At 35.9% G+C, this 22,643-nt stretch overlaps 2 protein-coding genes across 2 annotated transcripts in view; one reads left to right on the top strand and one right to left on the bottom strand.

The window, feature by feature from the left end:
• Positions 1–1,872: 1,872 nt before the first annotated feature.
• LOC123544877 (nucleoside-triphosphatase THEP1-like) lies at positions 1,873–18,689 on the bottom strand. The gene is made up of 5 exons (XM_045330961.2): positions 18,553–18,689; positions 17,575–17,743; positions 16,652–16,748; positions 12,917–13,105; positions 1,873–2,874 (listed from the first exon to the last, which is right to left on the bottom strand). Exons 1-5 carry the CDS (start codon positions 18,641–18,643, stop codon positions 2,794–2,796), a joined length of 627 nt encoding a protein of 208 aa, XP_045186896.1. The 5' UTR covers positions 18,644–18,689; the 3' UTR covers positions 1,873–2,793.
• LOC123544876 (leucine-rich repeat-containing protein 57-like) overlaps positions 18,659–22,643 on the top strand; it is a 17,599-nt gene continuing 13,614 nt past the window's right edge. The window contains exon 1 of the mRNA XM_045330960.2: positions 18,659–18,831. Coding sequence (XP_045186895.2) covers positions 18,748–18,831 — 84 coding nt within the window. The 5' untranslated portion in view covers positions 18,659–18,747. The remainder of the gene's footprint in view (positions 18,832–22,643) is intronic.

Raw genomic sequence — 22,643 nt, 5'->3', positions numbered from 1 at the left:
ACTAGCTTTTCCTTTGATTTCACCTGGTGACCTAGTTTTTGATCCTACATGACCCAGATTCAAACTGGACCTTAAAATAATCAAGATTAACATTCTGACCAAGTTTCGTGAAGATGCAGTCATAAATGTGGCCTCTACAGTGTTAACAAGCTTTTCCTTTGATTTGACCTGGTGACCTAGTTTCTGACCCCAGATGACCCGATATCGATCTTGTCCAAGATTTTATTAAGGGTAACATTCTGACTAAGTTTCATTAAGATTGGGCCAAAATTGTGACCTCTAGAGTGTTAACAAGCTTATCCTTTGATTTGACCTGGTGACCTAGTTTTTGACCCCAGATGACTCAATATCAAACTTGTTCAAGATTGTATTAAGGGTAACATTCTGACCAAGTTTCATTAAGATTGGGCCAAAAATGTGACATCAAGAGTGTTAAAAAGCTTTTCCTTTGATTTGACCTGGTGACCTAGTTTTTAACTCCAGATGAACCAATTTCGAATTTATCCCAGATTTTATTGAGAGTAACATTCTGACCAAGTTTCATTAAGATTTGGCCAATATTGCGACCTCTAGAGTGTTAACAAGCTTTTCCTTTGATTTGACCTGGTGACCTAGTTTTTGACCCCAGATGACCCAATATCAAACTCGTCCCAGATTTTATTGAGGGTAACATTCTGACCAAGTTTCATTATGATTGGGCAAAAATTGTGACCTCTAGAGTGTTAACAAGCTTTTCCTTTGATTTGACCTGGTGACCTAGTTTTTGACCCCAGATGACCCAATATCGAACTCATCCAAGATTTTATTGAGGGTAACAATTTGACCGAGTTTCATTAAGATTGCGCCTAAAATGTGACCTCTAGAGTGTTAACAGTCAAACTGTTGACGACGAAGGACGCCGCCGGACACAGGGCGATCACAAAAGCTCACCTTGAGCACTTTGTGCTCAGGTGAGCTAAAAATGACAATGTCATTTTTTCCAACATTATGCACTTTGATGCAGTTAACTACATATATGTTTAAAATGAGTATTGCGTATCTAAGTTTGGATTTTCAGTTCCTATTCCTATTCATTGGGAAATAATTTTCTTAATATTCATCTAGCTAAATGTGAACACGTTTGTGAACCTTAACAAGTTATCCTAGAGAATTAAAATTCATTATTCACAGATTAGAAAATAACACAATGACATCAATTTATATAACTGCACTTTGCAACTTTAACTTCTTTTTTAAGTAATTTGCTATCAAAGGTTCAAAAAAGGTTCAGATTAATAGTGTCTGGTAAAAGCAGTTGAACTTTAATTATTCAAAGGTGTTAAATGTCTAATCACCTTATCTCACACAAATCATGTAATCCAATGTGGTGAGGTATCAAGTCCTTTGAAATACTAATACTTATTAGGATAAACCCATTCCTGTCTCATCAAATGTTTGAAGTCTTAGGAAATTGTTGTTAACTCACTTTAAAGACAATTTTGTTGTTAATGAGAAATACAACAGTTAAACAGCATAAATAAACCCAATCAGTGAATTTTACACTTTACCGTTGCGTCTGCACTGTATATGAAAACCAATATTTGTTTCCAATGTTATAAAACGCAGTTTCCAGTCCAGTCTATTACTGCAACCTTGCCATCGGCCAATTTTGTGTGTTCAGATATAACCAATCAGAATGAAAGAATTTGGAGACTGAACTTCAACTTGAAATTTGTAACTAGATTCCAAAGCTATCACTTGTGTGCTTATATATAAAAAAACACTTAAAATGCAGAAAACAGGAAAAGAAAGTGGTAACAAGGATAAAACCTCACTTTCTACATTGGCTGCCATGTTAGCATTCTCTTCCCATCAATAAAAACACAAATCATATGTCTTTCCTCACCATTTATTACAAAGGGGTAAATATCATAATTTATAAAAACTTATAGAACTCGGCGCCAGAATGACTTCTTTGCTAAATTTCTAAAATGGACTGTTCCATCATCCTATTTGGGCAGTACTACTTATTATTCAAAGCGGTGTTCACTGAAAATATACTGACTGAATAGCGGACATTGCAGACCAAGATGAGCACTTGCCACCAGCAGGCTAAAGGTTAAATTCAAGATAACAATAAATAAATTAAAATCAACAACCAAATAATTGTAAAAAGATTTCCATTTCAAAATACCTCACTCATAATAAAAAGTGTTTTTATTTTCTCTAAACGCCATCCTAAAATATGTGTTTCTTGTGCTCTGACCAACCCATCAAAATTGCCAATACCCAATTTTTTTCTTTTACATTCGGAAGTGACATATTTCAATTCCTTGTATAAATTTCATATACCCTATTTACATATTCCTTCTTTCAGTCATAAATCACTTTTTTTCAATTCTACAGCATTGTTCAAGTTCTGAAACAGGTCATGTGATAGATATGATCGCAGTAATAAAACTTAAATTTACTATCTTAATTTTTTTCTATACATTGACAGAAACAGAAATTCTAGATCTCAAAAAAAAAAAACATTTTCATTAAAACCTTTCCAAACTTAGAATACCAGTTTCAAGAGTACATTAAAGTAAAATAAGTTTTATTGGCTAAAATAGGAATGAGTTCACATGTTACATTTAAATGTTTCAAATAAACAATGTATTACCAAAACTGAAGTGGTATTTAACAATTATGACCTTGTCAGTGTTCTTTTCTTAGTCCCACTTGAACTTGGTTTACTATATACTGAATGAACACACACAGCTTAAGAGTTATTTTTAAGCTTCCAATTATTAGGATAACCAAACTACTATCTCAAGTACCATAACATTCCAGGGATTCCTTTATAGCATCGACAACTTCATTGACTAGTTGATTTCTATTCTCCTTGGTTACCTGAAAATCATAACATAAACATGAAATTCACTGTTTAAAGAAATATTCTGATAGATAACAGCATTTATCACAAGAGTGAAAAAGAGCTGTCCGTAAGACAGCGCACTTGACTTTTCTCAGTGCTTGTCTCTGTGCCAGTAAAAAAAATCCAAGTTAAAAAGGGACATAACTCTGTCAAAATTATAATCAGAGTTATGAGAATTGTGTCTCCTGGTGTAGACTTTGAAAGTAAATAACTATTTAGAGTTTCAAGTCAAAAGCTTTAATAGTAACAGAAATATTTGACTTTTAACATAAAATTCTAAGTTAAAAAGGGGCATCATTCTGTCAAAATTCAATCAGAGTTATGGGGATTGTTTCTCCTGGTGTAGACTGTGATGGTAAATCAGTATTTTAAGTTTCAAGTCAAAAGCTTTGACTGTAACAGAGATATTTGACTTTATAGAAATCTTTAACCAAAAATACTAAGTTAAAAAGGGGCATAATTCTGTCAAAATTCAAATCAGAGTTATGGGAATTGTGTCTCCTGGTGTAGACTTTGACTGTAAACAACTATTTAGAGTTTCAAGTCAAAAGCTTTAATAGTAATAGAAATATTTGACTTTTAACAAAAAATTCTAAGTTAAAAAGGGGCATCATTCTGTCAAAATTCAAATCAGAGTTATGGGGATTGTTTTTTCCCAGTGTAGACTGTGATGGTAAATAAGTACTTTAAGTTTAAGTCAAAAGCTTTGATAGTAACAGAGATATTTGACTTTATAGAAATTTTTAACCAAAAACACTAAGTCAAAAAGGGGCATAATTCTGTCAAAATTCAAATCAGAGTTATGGGAATTGTGTCTCCTGGTGTAGACTTTGATTGTAAACAACTATTTTGAGTTTCAAGTAAAAAGCTTTAATAGTAACAAAGATATTTGACTTTATCAATTTTTTTAAAAAAAAATTCTAAATTAAAAAGGGGCATAATTCTGTCAAAATTCAAATAGAGTTATGAGGATTGTTTCTCCTGGTGTAGACTTTGATGGTAAATAAGTATTTTAAGTTTCAAGTCAATAGCTTTGATAGTAACAGAGATATTTGACTTTATCAAAAACTTTAACCAAAATTTCTAAGTTAAAAAGGGGCATAATTCTGTCAAAATTCAAAGAAGAGTTATGGGGATTGTTTCTCCTGGTGTAGACTTTGATAGTAAATAAATATTTTAAGTTTCAAGTCAATAGCTTTGACAGTAATAGAGATATTTGACTTTATCAAAAACTTTAACCAACGGCGATGCCGATGCCAACACCGACACTGGCGCCAACACCGACATCGACGCTGGGACGAGTGCAATAGCTCTACTTTCTCTTCGAAAAGTTGAGCTAAAAAGTGCCAGGTCATGTTTTAGATAACAATAGTGTACAAGATCAAAAAAGCTTCTTTCCTTTTCTTAGGCAAGATTTGGGGACAAGGACGACAGAAAGTAAAATTCGTATTTAAAATTTTCCCATGAGATTTGGGGCTGTTAGCAAAAAGGCGGGGAAAGGAAAAATGTGTTAAAAGGCAAATACATCTAAGCATAAAGTTTTTTACACTATTTAAGGTGTGTTACAGTTTCAAAAATTTATCAAAATATAAAAGTTAAAATGGTTTTTAAGCGTTGTTTAAGACATGGGAAAAAATTGAATGCATTGGGTTTTTTTGGGTTTACCACATTTTATAAGGTTTTATTTAAAAAGCTGGCAGTTAATCAAACCAGGTGCCAGTTTGATTTTGTCCAGAGAACGTCTCGAAAGTAAAACAGGCAACTTTCCTAAGGGCCCCAAGTAGACAAAATTTTTAAAACACAATGCCTTTTATAAAACTGTTTAACAATGAATTCCCGTAGCTCTCCCTATTGAGCTAATCGATCATGGTCAGATTTGGGTTTTTTATTTGTCTATATGAAAATTGGGTAACCTTTTTGTTCTGAAAATTGTTTTCTTGAGAAGTTGAAATTTTTTTCAAGTAAGTAGTTCATATGAAAAAAAAAAAAATAGTGTTTTAGGTGTTCATTTTTGAGTGCCCATGGAAAACCCAACTAGTGATTGAAACCAGCAGGATCCAGTCAGTTGCGCACGTGCAGTCTGGTGGGCCATGCTGTTCGCAAATGGTTTCCTATTGAAATATTTTTAAACGCGGGGATCCTGCCCAGCGCAGGCGTGGGGGGTCTGGATCCGGGGGTTTTTGAAACGGTCATTTTTTTTCCCCAGTCGTTCTTCCCCCGGGAAAAAAAAAATGACTAGGTTTCTTCCCGGGGGAAAGAATGATAGTCTTTCCCCCCGGGGGGAAGAAATGCTGGTCTTTTCTTTCCCCCTAGTAAATTTTTTTTCCCCCCAATGCAACTGGTTTTTTGATTTTTCTTAGGGGGGAAAAAAAAATAATAGCAATTTCTCCCCCTCATCAATTTTTTGGCTAGTAAATTTTTTCCCCAGTTAGTAAATTTGGAAGGTTTTTCTTGGGGTTATTTTAACAGCTGTTTTCTTTTCCGATAGTCATTTCTTTTAAATTTCATATGATAAAAAAATTGTTTTTTTTTTGTGAAAATTTAAAAAATTTTTTTTTAAAAAAACTTTTTAAATTTTTGTTTTTTTTTTGCTACTGTTTTTAAAAAAAAAATGAGATTTTATTGTCATCATTTGAGGGGTTTGCGGCGTCGGGCGGCGTCTGGCGGCGTTCCCTGGTTGTTTTTTTTTTTTAGGTGCTTTTCTCCAAACTACAAAGCATTGCTTTAAAACTTGATACTGTTCCCCATCAAAGTGCCCTGTATGCAAAAAATATCCACTTGCTTTTAAAAATTTATGGCCCCCTTTTTGTATTAAAAAAATATCAGATTTCTTGGTTAAGTTTATGTTTAGGTCAACTTTTTCCAAAACTCAAAGCTATGTTTGAACTTGGATACGTTCCCCTCAAAGAGACCAATTAAAGAAAATCTCCATCTTGCTTTTTCAAGTTTTTTCCCCCTTTTGGATTTTTAGAAAACAGTTTTTTGGGTTAAATTTTATTTTTTGGTCAATTTTTTTCTTTAAACTATAAAAAGTTATTGTTTTTGAAATTGCAACACTTGTTTGCCATCATAAACCTGTACGCAAGAAAAAAATCCACCGTTTTTTTCATAATTATGCCCTTTTGGATTAGAAAATTTTTTTTCTTGGGTTGAGTTTTATGTTTTAATAAAACTTTTCTCATAAACTATAAAAAGCTTTTGTTTTTAAAACTTGCAACAGTTTTCCCCATCATATGGGAACTGAACATCAAGAAACAAATTTTTCCCCCGTTTTTTGCAAGTGATGCCCCCTTTTTAGTTTTAGAAAATATGGGTAGGAAAATTTTTCTATTCCCAAAAAAAAATCGATGAGCGTCGCACCGCAAAGGCGGTGCTTTGTTTTATTTGCCTTTTTTTGTTTCAATTTTTTTCTAAAATAACTAAATAAGGAAAATTTTGGGTCAGTTCTTTTTCCCCCCGTAGCCAGTACTTTCCAGTAAGGGGGGGGAAGTAAATTGACCCGCAGTTTTTCCCCTAGCTGATTTCTTGTTGGTGGGGGGAAAAAAAATTGGCCGGTCAGTTCTTTCCCCCCTAGCCAGTACTTTGACTGTCAGGGGGGGGAAAAAAAATGACCGCGTTTTTCCCCCCCTTTATTGCTTGATATAGGTGGGGGAAATTTTTGGTCAGTTCTTTCCCTCTAGGCAGTACTTGCTAGAAAAAATGACCGGTCAATTTCTTCCCCCCCCGCCAGTATTTTTTGTTAGGTGGGCGAAGAAAAAATATGGGCATTCTTCCCCCCCAGCCCGTGGGGGTTGTAGGGGGGGAAGAATTTTCGGTCAGTTTTCCTTAGGCAGTATTGCTAGAAAGAATGACGGTAAATTTTTTCCCCCTCTAGCCAGTCTTGCTCTTTTTGGTGGGGGAAGAAAATGTCGGTCAGTTCTTTCCCCCGCCGTGTTTATTGTCAGGGGGGGGGAAAAAAATTTACTGGTCAGTTTTTTCCCCCCCAAAAACCGTACCCGTTGTTAGGGGGGGGGAAAGAAAAAGACTGGTCCCTTTTTCCCCCCCGATAGGTAAGATATGCAAGGGGGGAAAGAACTGATAGTCAATTTTTTTCCCCCCTGAAGGGAAAATTGCTGGGGGAAAGAAAAATGATGGTCAGTTTTTCCCCCCTGCAGGCAAATATGGCTAGGGGGGAAAAAAGACGGTCAATTTTTTCCCCCCTGACGGTCATCTGGCTAGCAGGAAAAAAACGACCGTAATTTCTTCCCCCACGAAGGCGTACTGGCTAGGGGGGGAAAGGTGATGGCCTTTTTCCCCCCCGGGCAGGTAAATACTGGGGGGGGGGAAAGAAACCCGGTCGTTTCTTTCCCCCACCTGACAGGTCAAGTACAGGTGGGGGAAAGCTGGCAGGATTTTTCCCCATACCTGAAGATAAAGTACGGGTTTGGGGGGGAAGAACTGACCGGGGGCAATTTCTTCCCACTGACAGGCAAAATACTGGCTAGGGGGGAAAGGGGAAGGCTTCTTTGAAGGAAGGCTGGTGGGGGGGGGTGATGGGAACTTCCCCCCCCGACCAGGGAAGTACGATAGGGGGAAAGAAAGATAGTAAAATTTTTCCCCCACCTGAAGATAAAAATACAGGGTGGGGGGAAAGAACTACGGTCAATTTTTCCCCCATTGGAAATAGGTAAGTAATGGTAGGGGGAAAAAACTGACCCGGCAGTTTTTCCCCCACCCGACAGGTCAAGTATTTGGGTCGGGGGAAAGAACCCCATGGAATTTCTTTCCCCCACGACAGGTAAAATATGGTGGGGGAAAGAACTGATGGTCGTTCTTCCCCCACCGACAGGTGTTTTCGGTGGGGGGAAAAGGGGGGGAACCCCCAACTGAGGACCGGGGGGAAAAAAATACCGGGCAAATTTCCCCCCACTGGAAGGTCAAGTGTGGGTAGCGGGGGGAAAGAAAGCCCCCCCCAATTTTTTTCCCCATGACAGGTCAAGTAATGACTAGGGGGGAAAAAATGGCCCGGTAAATTTCTTCCCCACCCGAAGGTCAAAACCTGGCAGGGGGGGAAAAAAATGACCCGGTCAATTTTTTCCCCACCTGCAGGTCAAGTACGACTAGGGGAAAGAACGACTGTTTTTCTTCCCCCACCTGAGAAAAGTACAGGCTAGGGGGGAAAGAACTGTGGTCAATTTTTTCCCCTGTAGGGCGTTGGTAGGGGGGAAAAAAACGCTGGTCAGTTTTTTCCCCCACCCGACCGGGCAAGTACAGGGTAGGGGGAAAAAACTGATGGTCAATTCTTCCCCCCAATGAAGAAATAAGGCTAGGGGGGAACGACTGGTAAATTTTTTTTACCCCTGAAGGGCAAGTCGGCTAGGGGGGGGAAAGATGCCCCGGGCAATTTCTTCCCCCCCCGACGGCAGTAGAAGGGGGGAAAGAACTGATAGTCAAATTTTTCCCCCCCCTGAAGATAAAGTACAGGATGGGGGGAAAAACGAGGTCAAATTTTTTTCCCCCCCTGAAGGTCAAGTACTGCTAGGGGGGAAAGAAAAGATAGTCAATTTTCCCCCCCGAAAATAAAATACAGGCTAGGGGGGAAAGAAAGAGGTCAATTCTTCCCCCCGGAAAAAAAAAAGTACAGGCTGGGGGAAAAGAAAGACAGCATTTTTTCCCCACCTGATAGGTCAAGTACTGGAGGGGGGGAAGAAAAGACTGGTCATTTTTCCCCCACCGAAGGTCAAGTACTGGTAGGGGGGGAAAAAATGCTTTTAATTTCTTCCCCCACCTGAAGAAAAGTAAGGTGGGGGAAAGAAAGACTGGTAAATTTTTTCCCCCCCGACAGGTCAATACTGTCTAGGGGGGAAAGAATGGGGCCCCGGGCAAATTTTTTTCCCCACCCGATAGGTCAAGTATATGCAAGGGGGGAAAAAAAAGACTAGTCAATTTCTTCCCCCACCTATATGCTACGGGGGAAAGAACTGACTGGTCAATTTCTTCCCCCACCTGATAGGTGAAATATATGCTAGGGGGGAAATAAGTGACTGATCAATTTTTTCCCCCACCTGATAGGTCAAGCATATGCAAGGGGGAAAGAACTGACCAGTCAATTTCTTCCCACACCTGACAGATATTAAAAAGTAATGGCAATCAAACAGAAGTTAAAAAATTTGATTTGACAAGAAAAAAAAACATTGATTAAAGTTACAAAAAAGAAACATACAGGTTTATTCAAATGAAAAGCAATACCTGTCTCATCTGAAATTTAAATGGAAAATGAATAGACACTTGTATCCCAAATAACAATACTGAAAGAATCCAGTACTTGAAGGGAAAACTAGGGGGAAAGAACTGACTAACTAGTCAGTTTCTTTCCCTATCAGAAAACTTATTCCAAGGGGGGAAAAAACTGACTAGGCGGGGAAGAAACTGACTAGTCAGTTTTTTCCCCGGTGGAAAGAATTGACTAGTCAGTTTTTTCCCCGGGGAAAGAACTGACTGGGGGAAAAACTGGGCTGTTACACCGGGCTGGTCACAAATGCACTATGTTGGTTTTCTCATGGTGCTGATCAAATATCACTGGCAAAGAAGCAACAAAATAGCACAAAAGGAATTAACAGAAGATTCATGAACAGTTGTTACATGGGCTTTGCCATTTCTACAGTGATGGACACAACATTGGTTTTCTTGTGTTATAAGTCACATAGACAGAGATAATCATATGACTTTCTAGCTTTAATGCTAAAGGACCACAAGCCATTACAGATATTACTTCTGGTATGCGAGGGGACCCACTACATATCAGCTGTATGCCTTCATTTCAACTTTACGGAAAATACATTCATACCTTTACTATTAAGCAGCCAGTCAAGGCAGTGACAAATCTGGCTGTTTAAGGCAGACTGTTGCTTAAAACAAGTAAAAATTAGAACAGACTAGCAAATTCAGTGAATTGGTATCCGAAAGGGACAAAGGCTTCATCCTTGAAAAAACATTCTCTATCTACAAAAAAAAGGCCAAATTGGTCAGCATATCATTTAGCTGAAATAGCTTAGGTGATTTCAATAAAAGTACCTCATTTCAACAATTTTCTATTTTTAATAAAAGTGACCTTGCATAACAATGACATTGATCCAAAAAACCAAAATGCATCTGAACCTTGGTCTATTTGCAAGATACAAATGAACCTAAGTACCAAGTTTACTATAAAGTTTTATGTCTCATTCCTAACTAAAGTTACTTACAAAAGATATGTTTGTTCTGTTTTCAGTAACGCTGACAAAGAACATGACCAAAGCAACTCAAAATGCACCTGAAGTTTGGTCTCCACGAAAGCTCCCAATTACACGAAGTTTTGTGGAATTTCTTATTTCAAACAACATTACTGATCTGAAACAATTTTTCGGTGAATGCTGTCTAAGAACGAATTCATGACCTGGACTAACCCATGCTAGCTGACTTAAGTTTGCAAATGAGATTGCTTAATAACGCATTACAGATGATTTATCAAGATGAAAGATTTATGCAACACTCTGACTAATTGGACGAGAGTGTCTATTTTTTCCACTCTGCTGATTGTGCAACACTGAGTGAAATGTCAGACAAAGCTTTTACGCTGTTTACAGTTTAAAGCTATGTTTCACTCAGTATATTAAGCTGCATACCACATGAATAAGGTTGTGATTAGCCGATCGCTTAATGTCTTTTAGGTAGAGAAGTGTCTTCCAGACCACTGCTGTAATTATTCGTCATAGAAAAAGAGGAATAAAATTGCACCCCTATGAAACTTTTGTGAAAAATTAAAAGACAATCATTTCAACTGTTAAATTAAAGTGATATGTTTAGTTTTGCTTTTTGCAAAATGTTAGATAGATGATAGCATAACACAAATGATACGAAAACCACATAAATATTACAGTAACAAGAGCTGTCCGTAAGACAGCCAAGCTCGACTATTCGAAATATTGTCCCAGAAGCAGGAAAATATTACCCAAAAAGGTTAAATATCAAAAGAGTTTTAAGTTCAAAAGGGGGAATAATTTGACCAAAATGCATATCAGTTATGGGACTTTGCTGCTATCAACTAGTTTTATAACCCCGAAGGCACATGTGAAGTTTCAATTCAATATCTGCATTAGTTTTGGAGATAGAAACTTGCATGTAAAACTTTAACCAGAATTTTCAAAGTCTAAAAGGGGGCATAATTTGCCCAAAAATACATGCAGAGTTATGGGACTTGATCCAGTGAGGTTAGTAATTGATCTAGAAAAAGAAAAAATAAGTTTCAAATCTATATGCCTTTTAGTAAATAGCTGTATGTACTTGCACGCAAAACTTTAACCAGAATTTGCTAAGTCCAAAAGGGGACATAATTTGGCCAAAATGAAGGTCAGAGTTATGGGACTTGCTGCTATCAACTAGTTTTATAACCCCGAAGACACATGTGAAGTTTCAAATCAATATCTGCATTAGTTTTGGAGATAGTAACTTGCATGTAAAACTTTAACCAAAATTTTCTAAGTCTAAAAGGGGGCATAATTTGCTCAAAAAACATGTCAGAGTTATGGGACTTGACCCAATGAGGTTGGTAATTGATCTAGAAAAAGAAAAAATAGGTTTCAAATCTATATGCCTTTTAGAAATAGCTGTATGTACTTGCACGCAAAACTTTAACCAGAATTTTCTAAGTCCAAAAGGGGGCATAATTTGGCCAAAATGAAGGTCAGAGTTATGGGACTTGCTGCTATCAACTAGTTTTATAACCCCGAAGACACATGTGAAGTTTCAAATCAATATCTGCATTAGTTTTGGAGATAGTAACTTGCATGTAAAACTTTAACCAAAATTTTCTAAGTCTAAAAGGGGGCATAATTTGCTCAAAAAACATGTCAGAGTTATGGGACTTGACCCAATGAGGTTGGTAATTGATCTAGAAAAAGAAAAAATAGGTTTCAAATCTATATGCCTTTTAGAAATAGCTGTATGTACTTGCACGCAAAACTTTAACCAGAATTTTCTAAGTCCAAAAGGGGGCATAATTTGGCCAAAATGAAGGTCAGAGTTATGGGACTTGCTGCTATCAACTAGTTTTATAACCCCGAAGACACATGTGAAGTTTCAAATCAATATCTGCATTGGTTTTGGAAATAATAACTTGCATGTAAAACTTTAACCAAAATTTTCTAAGTCTAAAAGGGGGCATAATTTGCTCAAAAAACATGTCAGAGTTATGGAACTTGACCCAGTGAGGTTGGTAATTGATCTAGAAAAAGAAAAAATAAGTTTCAAATCTATATGCCTTTTAGAAATAGCTGTATGTACTTGCACGCAAAACTTTAACCAGAATTTTCTAAGTCCAAAAGGGGGCATAATTTGGCCAAAATGAAGGTCAGAGTTATGGGACTTGCTGCTATCAACTAGTTTTATAACCCCGAAGACACATGTGAAGTTTCAAATCAATATCTGCATCAGTTTTGGAGATAGTAACTTGCATGTAAAACTTTAACCAAAATTTTCTAAGTCCAAAAGGGGGCATAATTTGCTCAAAATACATGTCAGAGTTATGGGACTTGACCCAGAGAGGTTGGTAATTGACCTAGATAAAGAAAAAAAAGTTTCAAAGCTATATGCCTTTAATTGATGGCTGTATGTACTTGCATGCAAAAACTTAACCAAGGTGTGACGCCGACGGCGCCGCCAGGGTGAGTAGAATAGCTAGACTATTCTTTGAATAGTCGAGCTAAAAACTGAACTATGCCATTTGCAAAGAAATGCCATCTTTAATAAATACTAGAGAATAGTAAGTGTCATATTTATTGTCTTCATGTAATCTGACTAAATTTTCCCCAAAGAAGTGGTTTTGCATTTCGGACCAGTGTAGACCAAGATCAGCCTGCACTGTTGGCTATTCAGTAAATTTTCAGTGATTACCCTTTTAAATAATAAATGGTATTGCCTAAATTGAATGATAGACCAGTCTATTTTAGAAATTTAGCAGGGTAAAGGTTAAGTCAGGTTCAACTGCAAATGACAACTCACTGTATAAAGCTGTACATCATCTCTGTTCTTTATTTCTTCCACAAATGGATTAGCCCTGACAGGTACCGTAGCAAACACTGTAGTTTTTGGATGTTTTAACAAATCTTTCACAGTCTGTGTAAAACTGCGGCTGAATAATTCCATCTTGCCTATCTCATCTATAACTATAACTCTTGTGTATTCTGATGGCTGAAGTGTAGGTAAACATAAAATATAACTACAGATTGTTTTTCATAAAAATTGTATGTCTCCTACCACTTAACATGCAGAAACTGTAAAATGCCGCAAATGAAGGGCCATAACTCCACAGAAAATCAATGAATCATAACAAAATACACAAATAGGCTTGGCAGCAGTGTAACTCCTGTGTAGTTTGGTGGAATTCAAACCAGTGGTTTAGGAGAACAAAGGATTTGACATACATGTATCAAGTTATGACTCAACTGAAAATCATTAAATCAAAACATGATGATGCACAACCATGCTAATGGTATAAAGCATGTAGTGTTAACACTGTTAAATATGATAAGTCAAGGGCCATAACTCTGCTAAAAAGCAATGAACCAGGACATGCCTTAGATATGCATAACTAGGGTTGGCACAGATAACTCATGTAAAGTTTGGTGGAAATCTGCCAAAGAGAAGTTGCCAAAATATCATAAAATTTGACAAATAAAGAGCCATAACACCCGAAAATCACTTTACCAGAACATGCCAGAAATAAGCATTAAAGACTTGGCACTGATTAAGGTGGAAATTCTCCCTATTATATAAGAGAGTTTTCTCAAAACATCATCAAATTTGAAAAATCATGGGTAAAGAACTAAAAATCAAGATCTAACTACACCAAAAATCACTTTACCAGAACATGCCAGCAATAAGCATTAAACACTTTGCAAATACTCCCTATTATATAAAAGAGTTTCTCAAAACATCATAAAATTTGACAAATCATGGGTAAAGTACTAAAGATCAAGATCTTACTTTACCAAAAATCACTGAACCAGAACATGCCTGTGATATGCATAATGAGGCTTGGCTCTAATCACTTGTGTTTGGTGGAAATCCATCAAATAGCAGGGATATAAATTAATACTCAGCAATGTTTAGCCAGCTGGGCTAGTAACTATCAAAGTTTAGGGGCCCCACCTAAAACATATGGGCCTAAATAGGGGCCAAACTAAATAACAAAATATAGTTGTTTATTTCTCCAGAAAAAGCCCTAAGTCGCAACTTTTATCTTAAATAAAGTACTGTGAATTATCACAGCAATCAGATTTTGATACTTTACATTCAATCAAAATAACATAACAACTTTGGAAATAATATACACATGCATTTTTCATGGGTGCAGACAATAGATGTTCCACAAATTATGTATCAAGTATGACATTTGGGTGATGTATAATTGGTCAACCATGTCACAGTGCCACACATTAAAAAATTTTGTTTATAAATAAAACAAGAGCTGTCCATAAGACAGCTAATGCTCAACTAATCGAATTATTGTCCCAGAAGCAGGAAATGTTGCCCTAAATGTTAAAATATCTATAGAGTTTCAATCAATTATCTGCATTAGTTTTGGAGATAGTAACTTTCATGCAAAACTTTAACCAGAAGTTTTATGTTTAAAAGGGGACATAATTTGACCAAAATGCATATAAGAGTTATGGGACTTGATGCAATCAACTAGTTTTATAACCCCGAGGGCACATGTGAAGTTTCAATTTAATATCTGCATTTGTTCTGCAGATAGGAACTTGCACACAAAACTTTAACTAGAATTTTTAAGTCTAAAAGGGGGCATAATTTGCCCAAACTACACATCAGAGTTATGGGACTTGACCCAGTGAGGTTGGTAATTGATCTAGAAAAATAAGTTTCAAATATATATGCCTTTAAGTAATAGCTGTATGTATTTGCCCACAAAACTTTAACCAGGTTTTTGTAAGTCTAAAAGGGGGCATAATTTGGCCAAAATGCAGGCCAGAGTTATGGGACTTGATGCAATCAACTAGTTTTATAACCCCGAAGACACATGTGAAGTTCCAATTCAATATCTGCATTAGTTTTGGAGATAGTAACTTGCATGTAAAACTTTAACCAGGATTTTTTAAGTCCAAAGGGGGCATAATTTGCTCAAAATACATGTTAGAGTTATAGAACTTGACCCAGTGAGATTGGTAATTGACATAGAAAAAGAAAAAAATAAGTCTCAAAGCTATATGCCTTTAAATGATAGCTGTATGTACTTGGATGCAAAACTTTAACCAAAGTGTGACGCCGATGCCAGGGTGAGTAGAATATCTAGACTATTCTTTGAATAGTCAAGCTTATGATAGGAAATCCCCATATAATGCATTTCACTGGCTGGGAGACTAGCTGTCACATAAGATTGTCTCATCCAGCTGAAAACATGGTTGGGTGAGTGTTAACTTATATCCCTAAATAATATCAGAGAAGTTGCCAAAACTTGATAAAACTTGATCAATCAAAGGCTATAACGCAACTAAAAATCAGAATATGCTGAGAATATGCCTAACTTGGCTTTAAAAGCAATGATCATTCATTGGAAGTTTGTATAAATCTGCACTGTGATGTTAGATGAGTTGAATGGACAAACTTTGTGACAGACAGATGAACAGACTGACAGACAGACAGACAGACAGCACTAAATCAATAAATCTCCTCCACTACAGGTGGGAGACTTAATCGTTACTATATTCTATTTCGAAAACAGTAACAAACACAGCTCAAGGGAGATAACTCAGACTGAAATAGAACATATATGCCACACTGTTGTTATATTGAAACTCTGACATGTTCACAAAAAGAAATGTGGTGCTTGGACATTCTCAAAAACGTAGTGGTTCTAGCACATGCTCACATGGTAATGCAATGCTGAGACAAGCCTCTGAATATAATTTTGTACTCAAATAAAACTGCTATGTAATATGCTCTGGTTCAATGATCAGAATACAGAATCCTGTTTGTTCATGTCATGTGTCATGTATGTAATACTTTAACCAATACCAAATGACATGCGAGATGAAACACGAAGCGCCACATTAATGTCACAATGTCTGGTTATACTGTGTGTCGAGCATCTCGTCGCTTTGTTGTGTGTCATGTTGTGAACTGACCCTCTACTCTTAAAGCATGGCAATGTGACATGACACTTGACACATGATACAATACGACACAACATTGCAACAGTAATGTCGAATATCATATTGCATTGTTGTGCGTTGTCTAGCACTGTTGTGTGTCATGTCATTTTCTTGTTTTGTAGTCTCTCAGGTTGATGGATAACACGCGATATGACACAAGACAATACAACACCACACGCAACACAACAATGTTAACCATGCATAACATTAATGTCGAGATTTTGTTTCATATTGTAGCCCATCATATTATGCATGAGAATTGTGTCGCTTGTAGTGTCATGGTTGTTTCATATTGTCCCAGGTCGTATGTGTTGACATAGAAGAGATGGTGGACACACAATGCGCAACAATGCAACATGGTGTTCAAAATGCAATATGATGGCTGACAATATGACAAAACATTAGTAACATGATGTCAAAAGTCATTTTGCATTGTGTGGTACCACTGTGCATTGTGCCACATCATATTATTGCCCGCTGACCTAAATACAACGGATGAGACACAACATGACCTAAACAGGATTCTGTAAATAAGAGCATGTTTCAGACCTTCAACAATGCCTACCTTTATAGCTAAAGATGGTAACGCAATCTTTTCAAAGGACTGTAATAAGACATTGTACCTTCCAACCATGTAACTCCTTCCAGCCACAGGATTATCTCTGAAATATGCAAAACAAGATACATTTAACGGCTAAAATATGCATTTTTATTGTCTATGAATTGCAATAAAAGTGTGTTTGCAATAGTGAATATCAAACTTTCATGGTTGTGAGATGTCACAGAATTCTATCATAGCTGCATTTTTTTTCAAAAGAATTTTGTAATTGGTAAATTTTATACATTACAGCCATTCAATTAAGAAAGGCTAAGTAGATGGGAGACGTGAACTTGAGTTCTCTAATTATAAAGGCATCTTTTTCATTACCAAGCTCTCTCAGTTACTGTTTACAGGTTTAATTTTAGAATGTGTTGGCAATATTGAATATACACAAATGTACACATCTTCCTCTCACCTCAGACTTCATTCAAACTGGCTGTGATACAAACAGACACAGCAGACACTATGGTATCTAATATTTTTAAATATGACCCGAAATGTATGTGATCCTCCTTTTAGTGTTATCCTTTGTCAAAAAAAACTTAATAACTGCCCAATTTTTCATGCAGTTCAGTGATGAAAATCTACATTATTTTCTAAATGACCTCGTATGAGATGTTTGACATATGTGTTAATACAATTTACAGTATACATATCCTTCATAGGTAGAGTTTTCATGTACTGAATACATCAGCTGTACAAGCCTGATATAATGTTCAGGTTCAATCCTCATTTAAGCCACCACTGCGACTCCTAAAAACATACTGATACAAATGAGAACAATATTTCCTTTAAATTCAAAATGTAAAAAATAACATAAAGAAATTATTGAGAAAATAACTCTTCATTCGAAAATAAAAATGTGTGTGATTATTAAATCAGGTAACCTGTCAACAACTCTTGCAAGTGCGCCACTTTGACCATCAAATGTTACAACATCAAATCCGACCCTCTGTCCATCTTCCCGTTTTTCTTCCGTATAAAATCCCTGACATTGCCAGTTCTCATCTTCTAGTTTTTCACACACTTTCTTAACAAGGGTTGTTTTTCCAATGCCTGAAATGTGAGTAGATAATTTGCAATAATATTATTGGAAGAATTAAAGTTAAAAGCAAATTTTGAGTTTTATCTTCAACTGAAGAAATATATTTCAAATTTAACCAGACTGAACAATAAATTTGTACATCATATATCAATCAGACAGGCTCTGTGCAGTGCTTTTAACTGTTTTCTACGGTGTCCCATCTAAGAGACATTGTGCTATCGCTGTCGCCTCAGGTACACATGATGTCAAGACAATACGATGACACAATGGTGATGACATGACAGTACAATAGCACGATGGTGATGGAGTGAAGGCAAGATGACAAAGACGCGAAGTTACGATGAGCAAGACGTGACAACACAATGGGGCGATGTCATGACAGCACGATGATGACAATGTGACATTACTTCACGTCAGTCACTGGCGTCTTCATCATCATGCCTTAACAATCGTGTAAACGTACCGTCATGTCATCACAATTGTGTCATCACTGTCGTGTTACAACCTTCATGTCGTTGCTGTCATGTTAATGCCTTAGTGGCATTTGATACTACGATGGTGATAGAGCGATGTTAACTAGCATGATGGCAAAGATGCTATATAACTTCTCATCTTCATCATCATGCCTTTAAACGATGGAAGAAAGCATTTATTCTAGACTCTAGTACTACTATTAGTCATTATTTTTTGTCTGGGTCAGTGTCAGTGACACACTCACACAGTGACAGTCATGTATTTTTAATTTTTTTCCAAATATTTACTGTATCATCAGCTGCTTGACATGCAAAACATACAACTTATTACTATTAAAGAATTATACCTGGCTGTCCTGTTAACATTATATGTCGTCTTGTTTCATTCAGTTGAATTGCCTCTGCCATTTCTTTTAACACACGGAACGTTTTTCTCATAATAGGACTAAATAATCAGTCACATGTTTACTTTAACACCGGCTACTTCCTGTATTTACAGAATATAAAAACAAATAACTAACTGTCTAGTTTAAAAGGTTTAAATGGGTAACTCAAATGTTAAACAACATCTTGATACAGCAGAAAAGACGGGAGCTTTACAGCTTTGTAAGCTAGGGCTAAAGGAAGTAAGTATGCATCCCCTCTACAACTACGTCAGTGCTCGGATAAATATCCATTTTGGACTATATGTATAGATATAGTTACAAAATTATGGACACACTTGTGCAGGGATGCACATTTCCAGACATCCCAACTTTTTCTGAATGCCAAGTGGGAGTTTCTGCTTTCCAAAGTGGGAGATTGAGGTGTTCAAGTGGGAGATTTATACCGCGGTAATTATGTCATGATAACGAAGCTTTTAAAAAAATCTAATGATAATATAAACTTTTTTGCCCTTGTAAAAACCCCTAGTCTTAAAAAAATTCACTTGTCATATCTTTTATTCATGCATTTTTAATGTTTTGGGAACAATAATACATTTAAGCCTTCTGTGCAAATTAAATAGTTATGGCACTTTAAGCACTATGTCTAAATTCAAAACACCACTGACAATTAAACCTGCACTTTTATTTCTTTTGTTGGAAAAAGACTCCCCAGGTGAATTTTACATGACAAACAGTACAGCTGTTAGAACTGTAAAAACAAAATGTATATAGCTAAACGAATAAAAGTTCAAGCAATAGAAAATTTACTGTTTGATTCTCATCCCTGTCAACCAGTATTTAAAACCCTGGCTCAAATACTTTTTTGATCAAAATTCTGTTATCCAAAATTGAATGTCCCGGGGATTGTTACACTTTCGTAGATTTGCCTAAATCTCCAGTTAAAGGATGGTTGACAATTGTTATGATGCAAAGACAGTTTAACAGCATTTGATAGCAAGAGTATTAAAATTACCATGACATTTCCTCTTATCAAAATAATTTAAGAAAATGTTTTTTAAAACTAGCAGGTTGACTCGGCGACCATCTACTTTCGATTTCAAAAAAGTTACAGAAAAAGGTAAAGCCAGTATTTAAATTTTTAATCAATTTGATTGGAATTTAAATTTGATATCTAATGTCTGGATTTTAATTTTCAATTGTGAACATTAATCAACACCTGGCTTTGTTAAATCGGTAAAAAACAATAATCAGCACGGGTAGAAGGTGCGAAAATATCTGAAAGCTGTTGTTTACCCGACTCGTCAGTAGTGATACAGTATCAGATAGGCGCAAAGAAGTGGATTATTTTCATAATTTTTGTGTTTTTTTTTGTTGTTTATGTTGTTTTGTTGTTGTTTTTTTTAATCGGGAGATTGGGGAAATTCTGATCGGGGTGATCGGGTTTTACAACCAGAATCGGGAGGAACCCGATCGGATCGGAGAGTTTTGGGGTGTCTGCATTTTGGGCCATATATAGCTTTGGCAACTGGTCCATAAACTCGACATCAAGACGTGTTGTCTAGAGGTCCGGCTACCAGATGTTCAGTCAGCCCGTAGGTCCGTATGTACAAGCTTACTGTCGCAGAGTGGCTGCTTTTTAATTTCTGACTTTTGCAGCCACCGCAGTTACAGTTTGACCGTCACAATATAAAACAAACTGTATATGTCAGATTAGTTTGACTAGTAGGTCCTTAGCCTAACCTGTTTGAAAAGTGGCTAGGCGTCCGATAACCAGACCTCTAGACCCGGAGTCCCACTAGACCCGGAGTCTAGAGATCCGGTAATCAATATACATGTAATATTATGTACTATGTTACCAGTGTATAAGGTATAATTATCGTAAAAGTTTTGTTAAGTTGTCATAAAGTTGCCGTTATAATTACGTGTTTGTTTTTTTTTTTTTTTTTGGAAATATTTTATTTATAATTTCTAAGCTCTCACTTGGGTTCGGGGCATATTGAATATGAAATTTTAACAGCAATTTCCAGTAGTCGCATTATTAATATTTAATTACTCGAGCAGTTTACTGAATACAAAAAAATCATGAGCATAATCCTTTTCTTAATCAAATACTAATTAAAGTAAACATTAAGTTTATTATTTTATATTTTAATTAATCTGTTCCGAGAAAAAAACAATTCAAGAATCTGATTTCGATGTACAAATTGCTTTTTATTATTAATTAACAAATTTGCAAGCGTACTTTTCCCGGGATAAAAGAATTATTGATATTTCTGATTCCTAGCTGTCACTTAAAATGTATTTAAAACAAGAAAAAATCGACAGCAAACTTTTGAAATCATATCCCGTTTTTAAATGTAAAATATAGTTTCCTCTTTGTAAATACAGTGCAGTATTCATATTGATTACCGGACCTCTAGCCAGCTCTGTATGGGTTGTCTAATGGTCTGGTTACCAGACCCCTAGCCACTGCCTTAGTAACTTAGTAACTTATAATAAGTTTAATAATATTTGGCTTATCGGGATAACTTATTTTATGATCTGATATTTTATAGTTGCCCTCCTTTCCCGTATCTGCATTTTACTGTTAGGAAAACAAAGACGTTAAAAAATCCAAAAAAGTCATAAAATACTGGTCAAACTTACATGCTTCAATAAAGTAAACAAGAATATTCATGTAGAATCTTCAGATTGGTTGATTCAACTCATAATTTTAAAAAAACAGACTTAAATCTTTAGAAATATGTGTTAACAGTCACTGTGTGTGAGGAGATATCTACCCTGACACTGGTTTCAGTACACAGCAGACTGCCAATGACACTTAATTGCAGAATCAAAACACAAAATATACATTAAAATAATGTTAGGGAGGCAATTTTATGCTTTAATGTCAACATAAATTCATTATCAGTGATGTAATTGTTAATGGTGATGTAATTGTTACGAATGTATTGTACATGTACCACAAAACATTAACAGAAATATGTTCATACATAAATTTGCTTCAGATGACATCAGATCTCCTTTAACCACTTGTCTAACTTTGATCAAACTTCACAGGAATGTTCCTTGAACAGTCCCCTTTCAGAATTGCTCAAAAAATTGAATTCCACGCAGAACTCTGGTTTAATATTTAAACCTTATGACAAATGTAAATTTAGTGACATTGCAGTATGAAGCGTTTTTGCCAGGACAAGGATTCAAACCTGACAATGGTCTCAATCGGAAGAAGGGATAATGTCTTGACCACTAGACCATCCTGGTGCAATATGGTGTATGTAATAACAAAATGCCACTAAGAATTGCATATAATGGTGATATGTTTTCAATGTGCATATATCAAACAATTGTGACCACATATCGAGGGTTCAACGCAATAGGGGCGTATCTACATATTTTACCAAAAATCCTTTTTTTTGATTTTCACTTAATTTGACTAATTTATAAATTCTGTGAAAATTTTAAAAAACCCGATGTTTCAGTTATTTATATCATTATTTTGATATTGCAATAAGGGTATCTCAGATTGCCTTGATTTTTATGCGCAATATGGAAGTAAGTTGATTACTGCCTTATTGCTGCAAAAATGTATCCAGTATCTTAATATCTTATCCTGCAATACAGGCTTGTGTAATCAGATAATTTCGTGATGTCATAATATAACTTTACTGATGACATCATAAGGTATCAAGGGCATTATCCTGATGCTGACCCTTAAAGTAAATGTAGAAATTGTCACATTTTATGACATTGAAGTCAAGAAAAGCTTTTTTATGCTTATGAGATCAGTACTTACAAATGGTAGATTCATCCTGTGTGCAGGGATATTTTAAATCAAATTTAGCTACAGTTAAATGATAGAACCCCCATTCATCTTACTTCTACTTAATACACTAATAGCCCAATACTTTCAAAGTGAAAGCCATACTTGCCCCCAATAATTATTGCCAAAATAGAAAGATTTCTATACTCGTAAAAAAAAAATGAATATATTAACATTTAATCCAAAATTAACAGTTTAAAAATAAAATTTGGGGCTAGGTTATAAAAAG

The sequence above is a fragment of the Mercenaria mercenaria genome, chromosome 1 (genome assembly GCF_021730395.1).
Source record: "Mercenaria mercenaria strain notata chromosome 1, MADL_Memer_1, whole genome shotgun sequence".
Taxonomy (NCBI): Eukaryota; Metazoa; Mollusca; class Bivalvia; order Venerida; family Veneridae; genus Mercenaria; species Mercenaria mercenaria.
This window is presented reverse-complemented; position numbering and strand designations above follow the sequence as displayed.

Coding starts and splice junctions, on each gene's coding strand:
- LOC123544877 (XM_045330961.2), bottom strand. CDS start 18,643: ATGAGAAAAACGTTCCGTGTGTTAAAAGAAATGGCAGAGGCAATTCAA. Junction 13,106..16,651: donor TACCATCTTTAGCTATAAAG/GTAGGCATTGTT, acceptor CCTACACTTCAG/CCATCAGAATACACAAGAGT. Junction 2,875..12,916: donor ATGATGTACAGCTTTATACA/GTGAGTTGTCAT, acceptor TATGATTTTCAG/GTAACCAAGGAGAATAGAAA.